General features: G+C 39.0%; 1 protein-coding gene across 1 annotated transcript in view; it reads right to left on the bottom strand.

Annotated features, from left to right (window-relative positions):
• The window catches only part of BUBR1 (BUB1-related (BUB1: budding uninhibited by benzymidazol 1)), a 77565-nt gene that overhangs the window by 31065 nt on the left and 24855 nt on the right, over positions 1–21645 (bottom strand). Inside the window, exons 3-4 of the mRNA XM_089439096.1 lie at positions 4495–4639; positions 4089–4246 (exon numbers count right to left, since the gene is read on the bottom strand). Coding sequence (XP_089295222.1) covers positions 4089–4246; positions 4495–4639 — 303 coding nt within the window. The remainder of the gene's footprint in view (positions 1–4088; positions 4247–4494; positions 4640–21645) is intronic.

The following is a 21645-nucleotide window of genomic DNA, read 5'->3' as shown; positions in this document are numbered from 1 at the left end:
ATCACCAATACTTATTGCTCATTGTTTTATGCATTCTTTGACTTGACATTTGATTTAGCTCTAAATCTTCCTTGGAGAAAAGCATAAATCTAGAAGTCTCCAAGTTATTTATTGATTTGTCTAGGACGAAAAAGTGGATCTAGATTCCACAAATATTATTTTATTGTAAGGAGATCTTGAACCAAACTCTATTCAAAGACTACCTCTCCCTATTCTTTCTCATGGTTGGATTGATAAAAGGAGGAAGTGGAAGTGAAGGTACAAGCAAATATATGTGAGACCATGTTTTCATTTCTCTCATTTCATTGGATAATCATGGTACTATTTTAGAGTAGTTAGTGATTTTATTGCTGGAAATTATCTTTCGAAGGAAAATCTTTGCACATGAGAAAGTGCTAAGTGTGAGGATTTGATCTCTTCTTAGCCCTTGATGTAATTTTGGATATTGGAGAAGATTTGTTGTGGCACATGTTAATGGCTTTTTTAATCCTATCACATTTTTGTTGAGGATGTAGGTTGTTGCTTGGGCCATCCATTTCTTTGAAGGTTGTCTTTATTGTTCCTTCTCTTTATAATCTCATGTTATGGTTCTCCCTTTACTATTTGGGTAGTGCACATTATTGTTGGCTTTAAACACATTGGTTATGATGATGCATCTATTCTAGGGCTCTCACTCACTCTCATATAACCTAAGAATCCATTTTTACTAGCCATGGCAGAATACTGGATGACTTGACAACATCTTCTCATATAAATACAAGCCCTATTTGTTTGTTTTCCTTAACTTCATGACCCTTGTATTGGCACTTATCTTAGCAATCCACCATCCACATAAATATAAAGTATATCTCACATCCTTGTTTTGCTAAGTCGAATTCTCCATCAATAGTTGAGCCTTCATTGCATTGACTTAGTAATCTTATCTTAGGTAAATTCCCCTTGTGCTAGAGGAGAGCCAACCTAAAGTGAGGGAGGAGGTTATGTCGTGACAATAGGTAACACCTTTATGGTCCCCAAGCATTGCACTAATGTTTTAAGGCTTTACCACTTGAAGTGTGGGTCTGGAATGTAACAGGATCGACCACCTGCAATGGGAATAACTAAAAAATCCCATCCTCTCATGGAATACAAGAATACAACTGAACTTAAAGTCAATGAGAACAAACCATATATTTGTTGATTGGAAATTAGAGCCCATGTGGCCAATGGCCCAAAGTTAACTCATGGCAAACAACAATTCTATCCCTCAACTGCAAAAATGCTCCAAGTAGAAGCCAAATTAGGATGAAGAAGTTGGGGAGGGAAGATCAAAGTGAAGAAGAAATAAATCTTCTAGAAACCAACATTGTCTTCATTTTTAGGGAGTAGGCAACCCCCTTTAAAATTTAAGAAGAAAAGAGCAAAGCAAGGTATTTATCATGCTTAATAGTCTAATCTACCATCCAATGTATATTGTAAAGAAATAGGACAAGTCCAAAGATGTTCACAAGGTGCGAGGGATGGGCACCAAAATTGGCCTACACAATGGCCTACAAGACGATCAGGTTGTTGTAGATAATATATTGTGAGATAAGGATTGTACCCTCACTTCATGAGTCAAATTTACCAATGGCAAGTGAGAACACCATTTTTCATCCCCGTAGATAACCGTTGATTTATGATCATGATTGAGAGATGCATCTTTATTAGTAATGTTTTGATAGAATCATTGACGTTAAAGCATGAAAAGAGACACATAGCCCTTACTAATTTAAGTGTTAGAGAAAGTCTCTAATTAAATCAAAGTATAGGTTGTAAAAATATCTATCTCAATACCTCTAAAGACAAAGTGGAATTCTGATTAGATGTTCTTAGACACATTGAAAATCATAACCCTATTCTTGATAATCCTTCACCACCATCTACCCAATGTCACAAAAACTAGAAAAGGAGTAGATATAGCTTTCTAGGTCACAAGGAGAGGAAGCTAACAGCTTCAATTATCTACAAACAAGAGAAGGGTGCAGGAATATGAACTCAAGGTTAGTCTAGCAAGTCATTAAGGGCAAAGATCAAATGCAGGGCATTCTTTGACCAAGCAACTTACTCCATGTGATCAGCATGTAGAATGTCACAAAGTGGTCTAAAGATATCAACCACCATAAGGGATATTGTCACATGAGCATCCAACTCAAGTCAGGCAACCACTAAGTGTTAATTTTAGATAACAATGGTATGTTCTATGCTATAGAGCATTTTACTTCCATTTTCTTATTAGCACAATATCAATTTCCACATTAGCAATAACATTAACATTGATAGTAAATGCAGATAGAACATAAACAATAAGCATAAGACAAGCCAAGACAAGAGGACACAATATTTGGCGGATGCCAGGAAAAAACCCCAATGTGGGGAAAACCCTTTGATCAAATCTTCTTATTATTCTTCAAAAGTTTCGCAGAGAGAGAGTACAATATACAAAATTTAATTGCCTGATCATTGTGAAACGGTCCAGTCAAGCTGTAGTCAATAGGATACCCTAATCAAAAAGTCAACGCTGGTCAAACCAACTGTAAATCTCCTCCAAAATAGCTCGGTCAAATCCAGTCAACTCGGCATCCAAAGACAGTCTGAATCAACCCAAAACAGTCTTGAAATTCTCAGTCAAAGTCAGTCAATGCAGGTCAACATTGTGGTCAAAGTTGTTGCAGTCAACACTGGTCAACCTGCCCAGAAAATCTCGGTATTTGTGCCAGAATATGCAGCCTGACAAAACAAATATTCTCCCACAAAAAACGCAGTCAAATGAATTCAAACAATGCTCGAACAATGCTGGTCAAAGTTGGTTGCAACTCGATCAACGCAGAGAACAGAAATGCCCAGTCAAACCTCTGCACATGTCGAGAAGAACAGGTTGCCTGTGATTTGTACGAACCATTCAGATGAAGAGAGAGAATGGAATGTTGAGTTGTGAATATCCAAATGAGCAGAAGGGTTAAGAGACACATCTTTCGGGCTTCATGAGCCTACATTAGATTTCTGGCCGACCTTGACAATTTGTCCATAGAAGAAATATAATTCCATTTCTACTTGTCAGAATGAGATGATCTTTAGATCGATCCTGCACCTCTCAGAAAGAGGAATCCAATAAAAATATCATCTCCATCATATGAGCTTTCCAAGGTGGAGTTTGGCCCTAGTTGCCAATTTTAACAGTTAGTCATCTAACATGTTCAATCATGGACATCTAGGGGCTAATTATACCCCGTGTACCCAAATCTCATGAAACACCCCCAAATATGGTGTAATCACTTTGAAAGTAACCCTGAAAGCTAACACTTTTTCACCCACCATTATCATATTTAGAACCAATGACATGTATTAGTTGTATGGTTTATAATCATTGATTCCCTCTTTTGATGTGTCAAACCAAGAGCTACAGGAGGACATCTCGGATTGATGCACAGCAATAGTACAAAACAACTAGATATATCAAACGATGGCATATAGGGAATCTCATTCTTTCCAACCAAAGAAAAAAGCCAAAGATGCAGTGAAAACTATTCTAGATGAAGTGTTATGATACATTTTCAAAATCTTGTTTCTTCCTTTTGGAGTCTAGTGAACATTTCATATAATTTTCTCTTTCTTTGTTTCTTTCTTTCTACATAGTGAATGCAATGATACATACTTTTAGTCCAGCACAAAAGCAATATAGAAATAGGAATATATTCACAAAAGAATATACTTGCAAACATAAACATAGACACTAAACGATGCCTATTACAATAATCAGATATCTTGAACCATATAATTTTTGTGTGTTGAAATATGTGTGCAACTGTTGAAACATTAGTTTACACTTGCTGTGTTCCCATGCATATCGAGTTTGGAATTTACAAAGCAATCAATAGCAAGGATTCACATAACAAACATATACTCAAGATAACATATAGTCGGTTAAAGCTGCTATTGGCATGCTTTGATCGAGACAACATCATATGGAATTTGATAGTAGGCATCAACAGGAAGAATATGTCCAGCCAATAACTGAAAGTTACAAGGGACATCATTTCAAGTTTACTTGGAGCATTTATCTAACTTACCTTGCAATGCCAAGAGAATATATTTCATCTGCTCTCTTCATCTTATTTTTTTGCTCCAAGCATGTTGCATATCTCATATAAAACAAGGAGTGATCTTGCCCAACACCATTTACATCCAGAAAATTATAAATTACTTCAGGATCAGTACATTGGTCTGCCTGTAAAACAAGTGACATAAAGTTCATGGTCATGATCAGAATACTACATGCCTACAATCAAAATCTTGTAGATATTAATATATTATTCACCGGATGAACTTTCCTACAATAATTACTTTTACAAAATAGAAATCACTTTCAGATCATCGTAATAATCAATCTCGAAAATCATTATCATTGAATGCCCGAATATCATAGCCAAAATACAGTGAGAAAACACCCCCAGAGAGACTTGATTAACAACTTACATATTCTAACCATGTTTTCAAGTATCGAATGTCATCATGATAGCGGTTATCATTCCAAAAACTACGTACACATTGTTCACATATTGATAACAATCCTGACTGATCTCCACCTGAAGGAAAAGATTCTCGAACCCATTTGATACACCTGACATGTGAAACAGAAATTTGAATGTTCAATCAGCAGTTAACTGTGTGTAGATCAGAAAGCACTAATAGCTTCAATCATGGCTCTAACCAGCACTTGCAGAAAATAAAATATACCCAAGAACATTGTACAGATTAAGGTGCTACCAAACGCAAAGGAAGGTAAGAGATTCAAGTTTTAAATTTAGCTTCAAACAAAATATTTCTTGGACCTCAGGGTCCATAAAACAACCATGCAATCTATCCTGTAAACAAATGTTTTGGACATTTTTGGGATCCTTCCTAGAGAAAAACACATGCTCAGCAGTCGATGCATCTCTACAAGTTTCAAGCCAACCCAGGTTAAAAAATTATTTTATGATTAGTGTTTGGCGTCTTTTGTCATTTCATAGTACTTGAAGTATTGTGAGTCAGTTTTGCATCCTTTTACTTCCACTTTGTACAACTCCTTCCTCCGCCAACTAACTTCTACATAACCATCTGCAACACAACATATAGCAAAAGAAAAATGGACCGTATAGACTGCCTTTTCTAACTTGCCATTTGCTTTCCTTTGAAATATAGCAAAAATTAAATCAAATACTCTTGACACTGTCAGAACTTAGTAAACAATATTTATGACCATCTGACAGAACCAAAACTCTTTCTCATTGTAGAAAGTTTAAATTTTGTTGACAAAAATGAAGAACGCTCTTGACAACTTGCATAGACTTTGAGTAAACTGTACAAATTAAAATCGGGGACATTTTGAACAGGCAGTAAAGCCAAATAATTTATATGTAAAATAATGTCTTGAAATATAAGTTTTATAGCAAACATGCATACTCAGACCTGAGAATCTTGTTGTTTTAATTAAAAATAAATCAATTTAATTTTTTCTTAAATCAAATCAAATATGTCACTTGCTCAATGTCATGTCCCCATTTTTTTCCTCTATAGTACAGCCATGATGGGTTTCCAAAGTATGTGATACAAAAGCGCAGGATAATATCATCAAGGGTCTCAGAGGAGTTTTGTGGGATTTTTATGGGATCCTATGGCATTCGCTTCGCATATACCATCATTGCACAGTTTGTCTTTCGTTCCGTTGCATTCCGACAACTTTCAAAAAATGGAGTTATTAATGGGTCTGACTTCATTAATTAAGCTTGAGGTGGCATTCTGAGAGGAATATTTGATGGAACACCTCAATGTGATAGCTCTTTGAAACTAGAACGAGAAGATCTTTAGGATTGGATGCTTAGAAGTGACTTCCAGAGGCCGGAGAGAGTATGGTGGGTGGCTGACCATTTTCCTAGATTTAAAGTGACTTTAATTAGTCAATTAAATTAAAAGAGGGAAAAACTTGATTGAAAGAAAAATTGCCAAAATTGATAGTGTGAAATAAAATAAAATTAATAGTCACTTAGATAGAGTCAAAAAGGAATTTCTAGAAAAATATTAAAATAATCAAAATAAGATGCTTCTAGAGACTTGGAGATCTATCTATTGAGTCTTTAAAAGGAGGAGGAGGAGATCATTTGGGACATCCTTGAGTTGTGATATTTTGTCGTGGAGAGGTTTGGAGAACAGAGAGTTCCCAGCTTCAGCAGTAGCCCCGGGATGGAAACCCTTGAATGAGTGAGTGAGAATGAGCAAGAACCCATCTCTCCCCTTGGTGAATTCATCCAGAATTCACAGATGTTTTCAGCAGATCAGTTTATCTTTGGAGGCCAGCTGCAGCATTATTGTATATCTTTGGAGGCCATCACCTCAACCATTCTCAGTTTCTTGTATGGCCTTATTTCATATTAATAAAATAAGGCTGAGTTCTTCCGCAAGTCTTCTTGTCTGTTCTCAAGTTGCAGATTTAATTTCCTATTTTTGTCATTAATTTTGTGGTTCAATGAGTGTGAATTGTTTGTAAAATTAGCGGTGTGAATTTTGGGAGCAAATTTATAGGTTTTGAAGCATTATCCAACTGAATTTTTATTTCGGTGATTACAGTGGTATCAGAGTTGAGTTGCAGAATGTATTTTCCAGTTGTGTCGCTAAATTGATGGTTGAATTTGTGCAGATTGTGTTGGGTGTGTGTTATATTCTTTCCACGACAAGCAAACCTACCTATGGTTTTGTGCATGGATTTCGCACATGGTTTTGGGCATGATGGTTTTCTGCCCATGGTATTTTGTAGATCCAATCAAGCGAACTACGATTATGTTCTAATCCAGGGTTAATGGATTGGGGTTTATGGATGCTTCGGCATGTATATATATGTATTGTAAAATTGAAATGAAAATAATGAAAAATCAATATGGTAGTCCCGGTTTTGGGGTCGAGGGGAAATCTCTGTGTATTTGTTTTGTGTTTCTCGCCATTGTATATTTTCTATTTTTTAAGAATTTGTTTGCAAGTAATTTTTGTACAAGGTTAAAACCTACAGAATGTTATTTAAATTTGACGGCATAATTTTCAAAAGCAAGTTTCAACAAAATTTATATTTGGGAAATTACAGTGGTATTAGAGTTGGCTTTTCCTGCCATACTTGAGGGTTTCAATTTCAATTACAGATTGTTCAAGGGTTTATTTTGAAGGTGTCAAATTCTATTTGCTGGAGTTTATTATTCTGTTGGTTAATTTTGAAGAAACCAGTGTTATGACAATCTGTTGCAGAAGGAAATTCTTATAAATTTGGAACATGAATTTTGGCCAGTGGTGGGTTAAAATCAAAGTTGTCGTATTGCCATATGGTTCCTGTAAAATAAGTTTGTGGATTAGAATTTTCAATCTATTTGCCATTGAATAATTATTGCAGGTGTTGGAGATAGAAAATTTTGGGAAAGCTAAAAAAAAAATGTTGGGCCAAAATCCATTTGTTTACAGGGCCAAAACTCGAATTTATCTATTGGGTTGAGATTATCTATTGGGGTCAAGTTTAATCATCAATTCTTGAAGGCCGAATTAATTATTACTAAAAAGAGGTTTGGATTATCATTTTAGAGGCTAAATTAGAATTGATTTATTTATTGTTGGGGTCAGAATTTTATGTGTTGAGGAGCCACTAGTTGCTAGGTAATCTTCAGGAGGATATCAAGGTTCTTTGTTTAATATATTGCTTGTATTGTTTTTTATCAGATTAATATTTCCCTTGAAGTTTATAATCTTGTTCTAAAAGTGTTTGAAGAAATGTTTGCTCATAAACTATTTGACAAATGCATCAAAGAAAAATTTAAATTTTCTTAGGACTAAGAAACCCACACTAAATTGGAACTTTTTCTATCTGCTGGAATCTACCCAATATTTTCCTGGGTTTTGTGAGAGTCTGTGGTTAAAATCTCAGAGTTTTCTAGGCAGTATTCAGGTTGTCAATTAAAAAACCTTTAGTAGTGCATTTATTGGCAAACTAGATAATGCATACCACTTAGTGGGCTTGATCTTGGCTTGGAGTTAAGCCAAACCATTTCTTGGTTTTTATGGGTTTGGTGTGAGGAGCCTCTCATTAACTTCTTAGAATTTTTGTAGTATTGAGGGCAGAAACACTAGTTCATCTTTAGCAGCAGCAACATAATTTATGGGCAGTGCGAATTAATTATTTGGGCTATTTTGCTAGGCCAAAATTATTTTGTTGGGCCAAATTTGTCTTGTGTTGAATTTCTCTTGCAGGGCCGAAATTATTTTGTCGGATGAATTCATCTTGTTGTGCTGAAATTATTTTGTTGGAGCCCAATTTATTTTTTGGAGCCTAGTTTATTTACTGCAACCCAATTTATTTGTCGAAGCCTAATTTATTTGCCAGAGCCAGATTTATCTATTGGGGCAAAGTATTGTTGTGAGCAGTGTGAGGTTGCATGTGTTGGTTGAATGATTATATTGGTATGTTGTAGCAACCCTACACTGCTATGTGTGTTGCATAGTCATAGTCTAGGTATGTTGATTATTGATGCCATGTAAAGTTGAGTAGAGTTTGAGTCAGATTTTGTACAACATTGTCACCCTTGTCGCAAAATGATAGGATTTGAAGAGACTTTTGAAAATCTCATAAAAACTTTAATGACTTTGAAAGAATACAGTACCAGCAACAATTCGAGAAATCACTTACAATTGGTGTTTAATGCTTCCTTGGATCAAAGAGAAACCAATAGGCCCTTTTCAAAGGAGGTGCATGATATTATACAACTAGAGAAAATAAGGGGTTTGCAAAAGGAGGGAGAGGTAGGGAATTGGTTCTTTGCACTTGGATCTGAATTCAAGAACCTAAAGATGATCGCAAAAACTTTCCTTAATATGAAGCTAGATTCACACCTTCATAAAGTAAGCCAATCAAATTTGAGGGTCCTCAATTGGGCACTCAAACCGCCAATCAGATTTGAGGGTCCTGAATTGGGCACTCAAACCAACAATGCTTGCTTTGATTCAGTCAAGATTCTTGGAGCACAACTTGTGAAGGGGTCAGACTTATAGTAGCCGCCTGCCTCAGTGAGATTATTAGAATAACTTCACCTATGCTATAATGATGACATTATGAGAAAAAAAAATCAGCTAATAGCAGATAATCTTCAGGATCTACGTAACATCTTGGGTCTTGCCATTGAGAACATGCTCAAGATCTTAGAAATCATGGTTGGAGTCATGGGTAACCATGATGACATTTGCAGGATGTTGCAGTCTAGGTCGTTAGCTATTTGGAGGAAGGAACATTCAGTTTCACTGGTTGCTTACGGACTAGCTGAAAGGTTGGTTAAGCAAAATTTAAAACAGTTCAGGAGACGATTGACCCAAGAGGAATTGAAAAGGACTAGTAGTGACCAACCATGCAACAAGAATCAGTTGAGGAGGACAGGTCTTTGCTTCATCTGCAAGAGACCTTAGGGGCCTAATCACTCCTATTTGAGTGACACAAAGATGACAAGGGTAGATTAGGAGGAGAATCCTCCTGACTTTTAGGATGAGGATTCTTCTTTTATAGTTGAGTCCATGGGTTTTTACAAGGATACCTCTGAGGAGCATGAGAAGTCATCTAGAGTTGTTGACAATAGCGCCAATATGCATTCATGTGAGATGGAGGAGTATGATCAGCAACAGATTGTTCCCATGGGGGAAGACAATCAGGCAACAGACTAGCGAGATGAGGGATTGGTGATTCAACATAGAGAGCACATGGAGGAGCACAAGTCAGTTGAGGAGGATGATAGTCATAATGTGCATGATGAGTCGTTTGTGGAGAGTGATCTAGTAGATCATGTTGAGCCCGTGTTGGAGGAGGATGAGCAGTCGTCCTTTGGGCCAGCCATTGGTGTGGAGTAGACAGATGTACTTGCAGACACTTGTCATCAAGAGGTGTTGGAGCCTGACAAGATTGTTTTGCAGGAGGATGGTAGCCTGGAGGAGTGTGGAGATTCCAGACAGACAAGGGAGAATCTTTTGGAGATGGTCGTCCATCCATCTTTGGGCCTACCAAGTAATGAGGTGCAGATAGGTGCACTGACAGCTAGCGAAGCTATAGTGTTTCGAGGAAGCAACCCTCTCCAAGAGTACATAGACAGGTTGTGCAACACAGTTTGGCCACCTGTACCCACTGTCGGGAGAGAGACAGGGTTCTCTCATTAGATATTGTCGATTGACCATACAAAGCAGCATGAGTTGAGCATGGACCAGCATCAACATAGCAGACTTCTTTATTACACCGATGTCCATGCCTTAGATTAGCGAGAGATCATGAGTTGGTATCCTATTAATGGAGTATAATTCATAGTGAGGGGCACAGTACAACAAAAGCTCTTAGATGAGCAATTTACAGCGTGTTTCAGCAGGCAATGGGATGTGGACCGACAGTTCATCACTATTCCAATAGCACTAGCCCAGCGTCTGCATAGTGGGGTTGATCTCAGTCAGTGACAAAGGTTGGATTGGAGAGGTGATGAGTTGGTATTCTACTGGTGGAGCAACATCTACAGAGAGAGACAGAGCACATCTCGAGCCATGGGGGATGGACGAGGATGATTGGTTATGGTGGTTTTGGGATCCAGGTGGATCCATGGATGGCGGATTGAGTGAGCGGTTCATTTGGGATCAAGGTATCGGGGGACAAATTCATGTTTGGTTCGTTTGGAGAAGTGTTGTTAAAATCGCGATATTATCGTATAATCACGATATTTTCAACAAAAAGATAAAATCACGCTTAATACTCGCATATATTAAAAAAAAAAAAAAAAAAATTGCCCCATTTTTTCGAAAAAAAATCGAGAGTTTTTGAAAAAATCGCGATTTTTTGGGAAAAAAACATGGGACAAAAAAAAAAATCGAGGAGGTGACCCAAGCTACCCCTGTCACAAGTAGAGGACGTGGTCTACCTCATGTAGCTCCTAGTTCTTCAGCTTCTAGAGCACAACAGACTCCATAGTCTACTGCGGCCTGCCAACTCCACCGACATCTACATCTAGAGGGAAAAAGGAAATCAGTAGTATTAGAATTTAGTTATTTGGTTCATTTCATTGTATATGACATTATGACTCGTGATATGAGATACATTATTATATTTTTTGTTGATATTTTGAGGTTGAGTTGGGACTCAAGAATCAGGACTTACTATTCATGACATGTGTTAAGTTATGGTATGTTCTATGCTTATAACAGTTTACTTCTTTTTCTTATTATATTCCACCGATTAGCAATCACATGTACATAAAGTAAAGTGCAGATAGAACATTAAACGATCGACAGAAAACAAGCCAAGACAAGAGACACAAGATTTGGCGGCTAGCCAGGGACAAACCCCACAATGTGTGGGGAAACCCTTTGATCAAATCTTCTTTTATCTTCAATAATTCAGCAGAGAGAAATAGTACAATAAATCTGATTCATATCAGCAGTAGCAAACCCTAGATCAGTAGCATCAGCATTAGCGGCTTCATTATCAAACTAGGGCAGACCATATCTCACAAACCGATAGTCGGATTGACTTCATTCCACCACCAAAAGTTTCGGCTTCCAGAGGAGGTTCAGATGAACCTACAGCGCAGTTCAGATGAGGAGATCTTCTAGGCCACGCAAGTCAATCTTTACTTCTGCAGTTGCAGCTTCAGTTTCAGCAGTTTCCGGCTTCAAACTAAGGCAGTCGATATCTTGCAAACCGTTCGTCGGATTGACTTCATTCCACCACCAAAAGTTGTGGCTTTCAAAGGAGGTTCAGATGAACCTACAGCACAGTTCCAAAGAGGAGATCTTCTAGGCCATGCAAGTCAATCTTTACTTCTGCAATTGCAGCTTCAGTTTCAACAGTTTCCGGCTTCAAACTAGGGCAGTCGATATCTTGCAAACCGTTCGTCGGATTGACTTCATTCCACCACCAAAAGTTGCGGCTTTCAAAGGAGGTTCAGATGAACCTACAGCATAGTTCCAAAGAGGAGATCTTCTAGGGCACGCAAGTCAATCTTTACTTCTGCAATTGCAGCTTCAGTTTCAGCAATTTTCGGCTTCAAACTAGGGCAGTCGATATCTTGCAAACCGTTCGTCGGATTGACTTCATTCCACCACCAAAAGTTGCGGCTTTCAAAGGAGGTTCAGATGAACCTACAGCACAGTTCCAAAGAGGAGATCTTCTAGGCCACGCAAGTCAATCTTTACTTCTGCAGTTGCAGCTTCAAATTCAACAACTTCCAGCTTCACATGTGTGAGAGAGAGAGACCCATTTCAGCGCAGTAGAGAAGAGACTCATATCTGCGTAGTAGAGAGAGAGAGATGTGATGAGATGAGTGAGTCCAAATGTGGAAAAGTCCTCTTATATTTATACACAACGTTGGTGGGTGAATAGATGCGACTGTTGGGCTTCTCAGCCTACATGAGTTGTAGGTCGGCTTGATAATAATTCCATAATCAAAATAAATTCATATCTTCATGAATACTTATCGGAATTGGATGATCTTTATATCAATCCTACACCTCTCGACGAGAGGAATCTAATAAAAATATTATCAACCATGAATAAGATGACCCACATGAAGTTTTGCCCTGGTTGCCAATTTTAACACTCCCTCTCAACCATGGAGAACTTCATCTGCAATCTGTCTATCGGTCGTTACTATTCATCCATCAAATGCACTGCCTTGTACAGCCTGACCCTTGCCCTGCTCTGCTTTATTTTGCCTGTTCTGCTTTGTCTTGTTCTGCCCTGCACTGATCTGTACTGTTTTGTTCTGTTCTGCTCTGCTCTTGCATTGTTCTGTTCTACTCTGCTTTTGTCCGAATTATGAAGAAGAAGAAATGATCGAGGATGTATCATACTGACTCAAAGTCAGTCTCAGAGTATGTACCACTGGTCCCAGACCAGTCTCAACCAACCCATAGTCAGCGTCATAGTGAGTACAATTCCAATGGTCCCAGACCAATATCATCCTCCAGTGACTCAAAGTCAGTCTCAGAGTATGTACCACTGATCCCAGACCAGTCTCAACCGACCCAAAGTCAGCGTCATAGTATGGTACAACTCCTACCACTGGTCCCAGACCAGTATCATTGATCCCAGATCAATGGAGGTCATCCTAGCGTAGGGAGTACGGTAGTTACAACGATGCGTCCATCGGTACTACTATGGTCCCTAACTTCATTTCCCTGCTCATTGATCAGATGAGAGGTACTTCCCATGAGTCCCAGACTGCATGGGTAGGATGCCTCGACAAGAGAACTAATCAATCCTGTCCTCACAGGAGAACACATCAATCCTGCTACAATTGCCATGGAGAACACATCAATCCAGGCCTCACAGGAGAACACATCAATCCAGGCCTCACAGGAGAACACATCAATCCTGCTACAATTTCCATGGAGAACACATCAATCCAGGCCTCACAGGAGAACACATCAATCCTGCTACAATTGCCATGGAGAACACATCAATCCAGGCTGCCATGGAGAACACATCAATCCAGGCCTCACAGGAGAACACATCAATCCTGCTACACAGGAGAGCGAATCATCCTGTTCCATAAGAGAGCGAATCATCTTGTCCCACAAGAGAGCGAATCATCTTGTTCCAGTGTGTACCACCAGGGGAGGGTGAGTCACCCTGTGGTCATATGTTGCTCCAGTAGGAACCGCAAGCCCTCAGAGCTCCCAGAGCTCAATGTATGCAACATGCAGGACCCTTGTACAAGGGTTTCTTGCCGACTCCAAGTCGTTTGGGAAAATCACAGATTAGATCTTTCCTCGGGGCTTTGATAAGGTGTATCAACCTGTACATCATCTTAATGTGATGGAGCTTCCTTGCTCATCGACTTACCATATCCCAGATGATGTCTATCTGCTGGAGCAATTGACGAATACGGGATTCCTCAATAATCGAATCCCACCTCTGGTTGTTACAAAGAATCACAGTGGTACCCAATGTAAATCCAAACAGCTCACTGAAGAGCTTTCGCAACCAGACTGCCTCACACGAGGTTATGCTAGCAACAATATATCCTGCTTCGGCGGTGCTCAAAGCTACTGACTTCTGCTTCCTGCTCATCCAGGATACCGAAACAAATCCCAAGGTGAAACGGTACCCGGAAGTGCTCTTACGGTCCACCACACTGCCTGCCTAATCAACATCAGTATATCCAAGTAGTCTCACATCTCCGACAGTGTATCTTAATCCATGAGAGAATGTGTCCGGAAGACATCTCAGAAGATTCCTGGCATCAATCCAGTGAGGCTCAACCAAACATGAGCTCACAATGCTAACTGCAAAACATATGTTCGGACAGAGGTTCACCAAGAACATCAATGTGGATGAGTTTTTGAAACTCAGAGGTATTTCCCAAGTCTGGTCTGACATCACTACCATATAACTTCTAAAAGTTAAGATCCTCGAGGTAGTCACAGGCTTGCAGTCCATCATACCGAATCTTTCCAATGTATTTACCACATATTTTCCTTGAGATAGGAAAATTTCCCTTGGCTTCTGCCACACTTCAAGTCCTTGGTCCTTCATTTCAAATTCAGAAGCCATCTCCCTCTTACATTTGTGAATGAGAGGGTTTGCACTTGTTAGAAAGAGGTCATCCACATACAACACCAGTATGAGAGGCTTGTCATCTTCAACCTTAAAGTAAAGGTTAGGATCAGCTTCCTCCTAGTGAATCCCAGCTTCATCAAGTAGCTATCAATCCTCTCATACCATGCTCGAGGTGCTTGCTTCAACCCATAGAGACCCTTCTTCAACCTGCATACATGAGATTTTCAATCATAAATCTCAAATCCTTCAGGTTGCTCCACATAGACCTCTTCTTTGATAGAACCATGCGAGAACGCGGTCTTAACATCCATCTGATGTAGGTTCCATCCTTGTGAAGCCACAAGGGCTATGATCAAGCGGATGGTCGTATATCTGGCAAAAGGTGCAAATATCATAGTCTATACCTCCCTTCTGGGATAAACCACGAGCAACAAAAAGAACCTTATACTTTTCCATACTTCCATTTGCTGCATGCTTTATCTTGTAAAGCCATTTTGAAGTAACAATTGTCAGGGTCTGGGAACTACTTCCCAGACATCATTCTCCATAATAGACTCATATTCTATGGTCATAGCATCCTTCCATAGTTAATGCTTGATGACATCTGAGAATGATGAAGGTTCATTTTGTATGATCGTGCTCATGATGGTCAGGTATCCCTGATACCTGTTAAGTTTCATACTTTGATGGAAGGTTCCTCAGGGTGCAGCATGTCCTTCAGCATCATCAAGTATCCCCCTAAGCCATGAAGGCCTCTTCCTAGAAGAGGAAGGCTCATGTGGATGAGGATCAATCGGATCCATGGCTTCTTCTACATCAGGCATTGATTCATCATCCTTTTCTTTCAGTTCCCTGGTGTCAGCTTCTTGAAAGCTACTCAAAGTCAACAGATTGTCCACCTTGTTGAGAGCCATATCTTTGTCAAAGATGACATCATGACTAATCACGACTTCCCTTTGACCGATGGTAAACATTTCTTCAGGAGTTTAGGAACCCAATGCTTGATGAGGGCATCGATTTTGTACATATACGGCGGTGATTGTAGTTTCAGCCCATAGAAACTTTGGAAGTCTTTGATCATGTAGCATGGCCCGGACAACTTCCATCATCGTGTGGTTCTTCCTTCCCACCACACCATTCTGCTCAAGAGTATGTGGTGTAGTAGTCTCCCTCTTAATTCCAACGTCAGGTATGCCTGAGTAAACCAATTGAAATATATCGGAGGTCTTGCTTTGACTTGAAGGGAATGGTTCCCTTTTGAGCTTTCCTTTGGCACATCCTGGACATACACCTTCTTTCTCTACTTGGAATTCGGGCATCCATGTTACCATCTGTCTTACATCGGGTAGAGCTTTGTAATGAAGGTGGGCAAACCTCCGATGCCAAGGTTCGGACTAAAGAGTTGTGTCACAAGACATGACACCTAGCGGACTTCCATCGACCTGATATAATGAATCAACACTAAACCCAAGAGTAAAGGCATCTTTAACATTATTTTTCCATATACATACCTTGCCATTGCTGAAGGTTACCTTATAGCCTTTGTCTTCCATTGCCGAGATGGATACCAGGTTCTTTTTGAGATCAGGTACATATAATACCTCTTGTAAGTGAATCATATTACCTTGATTCAGTTTAAGAGAAACATTGCCTACACCTTTCACTGGGTATTTCATGTCATCTCCAAAGACAATTTCCAGGTTAGTTTCTTTCTCTACCAGATTATAGAGTACTTCTTTGTAACCAGTGAAGTGTCTTGAGGCACCACTATCAATGAGCCAAATTCCCATTGAGTCTGAAGGAGCGGAGGTAGATAGAGCAGCTGGTAGATAATATTCAGCCTACTTATCGTCAACAGTGTTAGATTCATACCTAGAATTTCTAGCCTTCTTGAATGGTTGCCCTCTTCCTTGATTTCCCACATTCCTTTTTCCTTTGTTGTTGAATTTTCCATTCCTTCGATTACCATGAGAGGGATTTTGATCATCGTCACGGTGAGAGTCCTTTCTATCAGGGCATTCCCTTGCATAGTGACCTGCTTTATTGCAAATGAAACATCGTCCTTTTCTTCCACCTTTAAATCCAGCCTTTCTTTTCGATTTAGACCCAGACTTATTTCTTTTCTTAGCATGAGAAGAAAAAGCAGCAGGAGGACCTTTAGGCAAGGGCATTTCCTGCTCTTCTACCCTTGTTTGTTCTTGAATGCATCTAGCCATTAACTCCTCGAAACTAGGAATTACATTATTGTTCAGAAGAGTAGTCCTGAACACATACCATTCAGATGGTAATCCTCCGAGAGTTGTGAGTGTCATTTCTCTGTCAGTAATGGTTTCCCCAATAGATAGGAGATCGTTCTTGATCTCGGTGATTCTTAAGAAGTATGCTTGCATACTTTCATCTTTACCCTTCTTGATTTCCCTCAACTTATTTCTAAGAAACAGAACTTGATTTGCATCATTAACTTTAAATAAACTCACCAGTCTGTCATAGATTTCCTTGGAGGTGTCTAGATCAGAGATGTAGGCCACCAAGCGCTTGTCGATAGAGTCCCGGATGATCTTCTTTGTTTTGACTTCTCCATTTTTCCATTTGTTCCAGGCAGCAGCAGATGCATTTGATGAAGGCTCAACAATTATGCCTCTTACATGGTCCAGCACTCCTTGATCTTCAAGGGTTAGATCGATAGACATCTTCCATCCGTGATAGTCAGCTTTCTCACAGAGCTTGTCTTCGGCAGGAAAGTGTGTTGAGGACCCCATAGTTCTTTTAGGATAGCCTTGCCAATTTTCTTTTCAATGATTGCTCTTGCTTTTGCTCGGGCTTTATTTTCACCTCAGCTCTGATACCATGTTAAGTTATGGTATGTTCTATGCTTATAACAGTTTACTTCTTTTTCTTATTATATTCCACCGATTAGCAATCACATGTACATAAAGTAAAGTGCAGATAGAACATTAACCGATCGACAGAAAACAAGCCAAGACAAGAGACACAAGATTTGGCGGCTAGCCAGGGACAAACCCCACAATGTGTGGGGAAACCCTTTGATCAAATCTTCTTTTATCTTCAATAATTCAGCAGAGAGAAACAGTACAATAAATCTGATTCATATCAGCAGTAGCAAACCCTAGATCAGTAGCATCAGCATTAGCGGCTTCATTATCAAACTAGGGCAGACCATATCTCACAAACCGATAGTCGGATTGACTTCATTCCACCACCAAAAGTTTCGGCTTCCAGAGGAGGTTCAGATGAACCTACAGCGCAGTTCAGATGAGGAGATCTTCTAGGCCACGCAAGTCAATCTTTACTTCTGCAGTTGCAGCTTCAGTTTCAGCAGTTTCTAGCTTCAAACTAGGGCAGTCGATATCTTGCAAACTGTTCGTCGGATTGACTTCATTCCACCACCAAAAGTTGTGGCTTTCAAAGGAGGTTCAGATGAACCTACAGCACAGTTCCAAAGAGGAGATCTTCTAGGCCACGCAAGTCAATCTTTACTTCTGCAGTTGCAGCTTCAGTTTCAGCAGTTTCCGGCTTCAAACTAGGGCAGTCGATATCTTGCAAACCGTTCGTCGGATTGACTTTATTCCACCACCAAAAGTTGCGGCTTTCAAAGGAGGTTCAGATGAACCTACAGCACAGTTCCAAAGAGGAGATCTTCTAGGCCACGCAAGTCAATCTTTACTTCTGCAGTTGCAGCTTCAGTTTCAGCAGTTTCCGGCTTCAAACTAGGGCAGTCGATATCTTGCAAACCGTTCGTCGGATTGACTTCATTCCACCACCAAAAGTTGCGGCTTTCAAAGGAGGTTCAGATGAACCTACAGCACAGTTCCAAAGAGGAGATCTTCTAGGCCACGCAAGTCAATCTTTACTTCTGCAGTTGCAGCTTCAAATTCAACAGCTTCCAGCTTCACATGTGTGAGAGAGAGAGACCCATTTCAGCGCAGTAGAGAAGAGACTCATATCTGCGTAGTAGAGAGAGAGAGATGTGATGAGATGAGTGAGTCCAAAAGAGGAAAAGTCCTCTTATATTTATACACAATGTTGGTGGGTGAATAGATGCGACTGTTGGGCTTCTGAGCTTACATGAGTTGTAGGTCGACTTGATAATAATTCCATAATCAAAATAGATTCATATCTTCATGAATACTTATCGAAATTGGATGATCTTTATATCAATCCTACACCTCTCGACGAGAGGAATCTAATAAAAATATTATCAACCATGAATAAGATGACCCACATGAAGTTTTGCCCTGGTTGCCAATTTTAACAACATGATTCACTGTTATGTGTGATTTTAGCACTAGAAATGATATTAAACATCTTATATATTAGTTCTTTTATCATATTTATGTGTCAATGTATTTATTTTATGTTGTAGATGGTTTAGATATTAAAAAAATTGAAAAAAAATGAATATTTCTGTACCAAACGATTTTTTCCCGATTATTACGATTTTTTCCTGGCACCGATATTATCCCGATAATGATTAGTGCAACATTGGTTTGGAGTCATGGTGTGGTACAGTGGTTCATTTGGGATCCTAGTATTAGTTTACAGATGCCTCTGTAGTGGACAGATAAGGATTTCTTGAGGGAAAGAAATCTTGGGACGGGAGGATTTGTCATGTCCCCATTTTTATTTTCCTATATGGTACAGCCAGGATGGATTTCCAAGGTATGTGATGGTCAAGTCGCAGGCGCGAGATTATGTCGTCGAAGGTCTCAGAGGAGTTTTGAGAGAATTTTATGGGATCCAATGGCATTCGCTTGGCATATACTATCATTCACATAATTTGTATTTCGTTCTGTTGCATTGCAGCTACTTTCAAAAAATAGAATAATTAATGGACCTGACTTTAATTAATTACACTTGACGTGGCATTCCGAGACGAATATTTGATGGAATACCTCAGTGTAATAGCTTGTTGGAACCAGAACGAGAAGATCTACAGAATGGGGTGCTTCAAAGTGACTTCTAGTGGTTGGAGAGATTATGGTGGGTGGTTAACCATTTTCCCAAATTAAAAGTGGCTTTAATTAGTCACTTAATTAAATTAAAAGAATGGAAATTAATTAATTGAAGGAAAAATGGCCAAAAGTTATTGAAATAAAATAAAATTAAAAATCACTTAGATGGAGTCAAAAAGAAGTTTCTAGAGACTTGGAGATATATCTACAAAGACTTCAAAAGGAGGAGTTGGTGATAATTTGTGACATTCTTGAGTTGTGAGATTTTCTTGTGGAAAGGTTTAGAGAACCGGGAATTCCCAGTTTCAGAAGTAGCCCAGGACGGAAACCCTCGAATGATTGAGTGAGAGTAGCCAAGAACCCATCTCTCTCCTTGGTGAATTCACAGGTGTTTTCAACAGTTCAACCTATCTTTGGAGGCTATTTGAGGCATTATTGTATATCTTTGGAGGCCATCACCTTAACCATTCTTAGATTCTTGTACCAGCTTATTTCATATTAATAAAATAAGGTTGAGTTCTTCCATGTGTCTTTCTTGTATATTCTCAACTTGCAGATTTAATTTCCGTTTTTTGTGTTTCAATGTGTGCAAATTGTTTGGAAGATTAACAGTGTGAATTTTGGGAGCAAATTTATATTTTCTGAAGCATTATTTAGCTGAATTTAAATATGGGTCATTACAGTGGTATTAGAGTTGAGTTGTAGATTGTATTTTCCAGTTTTATCGTTAAATTAATGGTTGAATTTATGCAGATTGTTATTTAAATTGGCAGCATAATTTTCAGAAGCAATTTTCAGCCAAATTTATATTTTGGACATTATACTCAATCAAAGTGATTTTGGCTGGGCCATGCTGATTGGGCCAAGGGTTGAATGGTCTAGGGGAAAATCCTCTCCTAACAAGCCATGAAGGAATTTGGTTGGGTCACGCTGATTTGACTAGAGGAGACTGATATATTTACCTGAGAAGCCATAAAGGACTTTGGCTGGGCCATGTTGATTTGTCAAGGGTTAAATGGCGCAGGATACTCACACTGCTTACTCCAGGATGGAATGAAGTATAGACATGCATGTGAGGACACTCACATTGCCTACTCCAGGATGGAGTGATCTATAGACGTCCATGTGAAAAAACACTACATCAACATAGCAAGCTCATGAACTTTCCTTGTGGAGGAGAAATTTGTTTGCAGCCAAGAAGAATACCTCCCTCGCTAAAAGGGAGTGTTGATTTTTTTGTGTAGCAACAAGAGGTATTCCCACATGCCTAAGTCGGCCTAGAAGAGTTATGAAAAATTAAAATAAAATTTGGTTTTTGGAGCATCAAGTCAACCCAAGAAGACAAGTTGGCCTAGCTGATGAAGGGGTTTGATACTTAAGTTATTTCACCCCCATTCGACAAGTATAAATATATGATGTGATGCCTCATTTTCTAATCAATGAAAAGCAATTCTAAGATCTATTTTCAGAGGTTATCTTTTCTACTTTTATCTCTCTCTCTCTTGGCCACACGTGTGGAGAAAGAGGATTGAGTTTATCAGCTGATTTACCAAGTGATTTGATTGGGCGTTGATTGCAAGACACGGAAAAGTTGACCGTAGGTGTTGAGCACAAGCCATTAAACATAGTGCCAAATTTGACCAACTATAGATTTGATTTTTGCAAGTTTGACCAGCATTGACTTGCTAAAGTGTTGACCAGGTTTGACTAGTATTTGACTTGGATTAATGGCAAAAATGTGTAAACCTTCTTGAAGAATAATTTCTCCTAAAGAAAAGTTGTTGGGTTTTCTCCCAAAAATGGGTTTCGAGGGGTAAAAATATCACCTCTATTGTGCATGATTGTCTTTCTATGATCTTTACTATTTTTGCTACAGTTACTGTTAATATTTTTTTAAGCATAATTGCTCAATGATATCAGTGTCATAAGAATAATGTGTGAAAATCGTTAGAAATTAATTATCTCGCAGAAAATAGCATTCTATTGGGCATCCTGTAGAAAAATCAACACCCCGCACCTTGCACACCTAAGTATCACACTCCGCACTTGAAAGAATCTATCTCA

Source organism: Pinus tabuliformis, chromosome 9, assembly GCF_031772625.1.
Source record: "Pinus tabuliformis cultivar Carrire ecotype Pingquan chromosome 9, CPIR1, whole genome shotgun sequence".
NCBI lineage: Eukaryota > Viridiplantae > Streptophyta > Pinopsida > Pinales > Pinaceae > Pinus > Pinus tabuliformis.
This window is presented reverse-complemented; position numbering and strand designations above follow the sequence as displayed.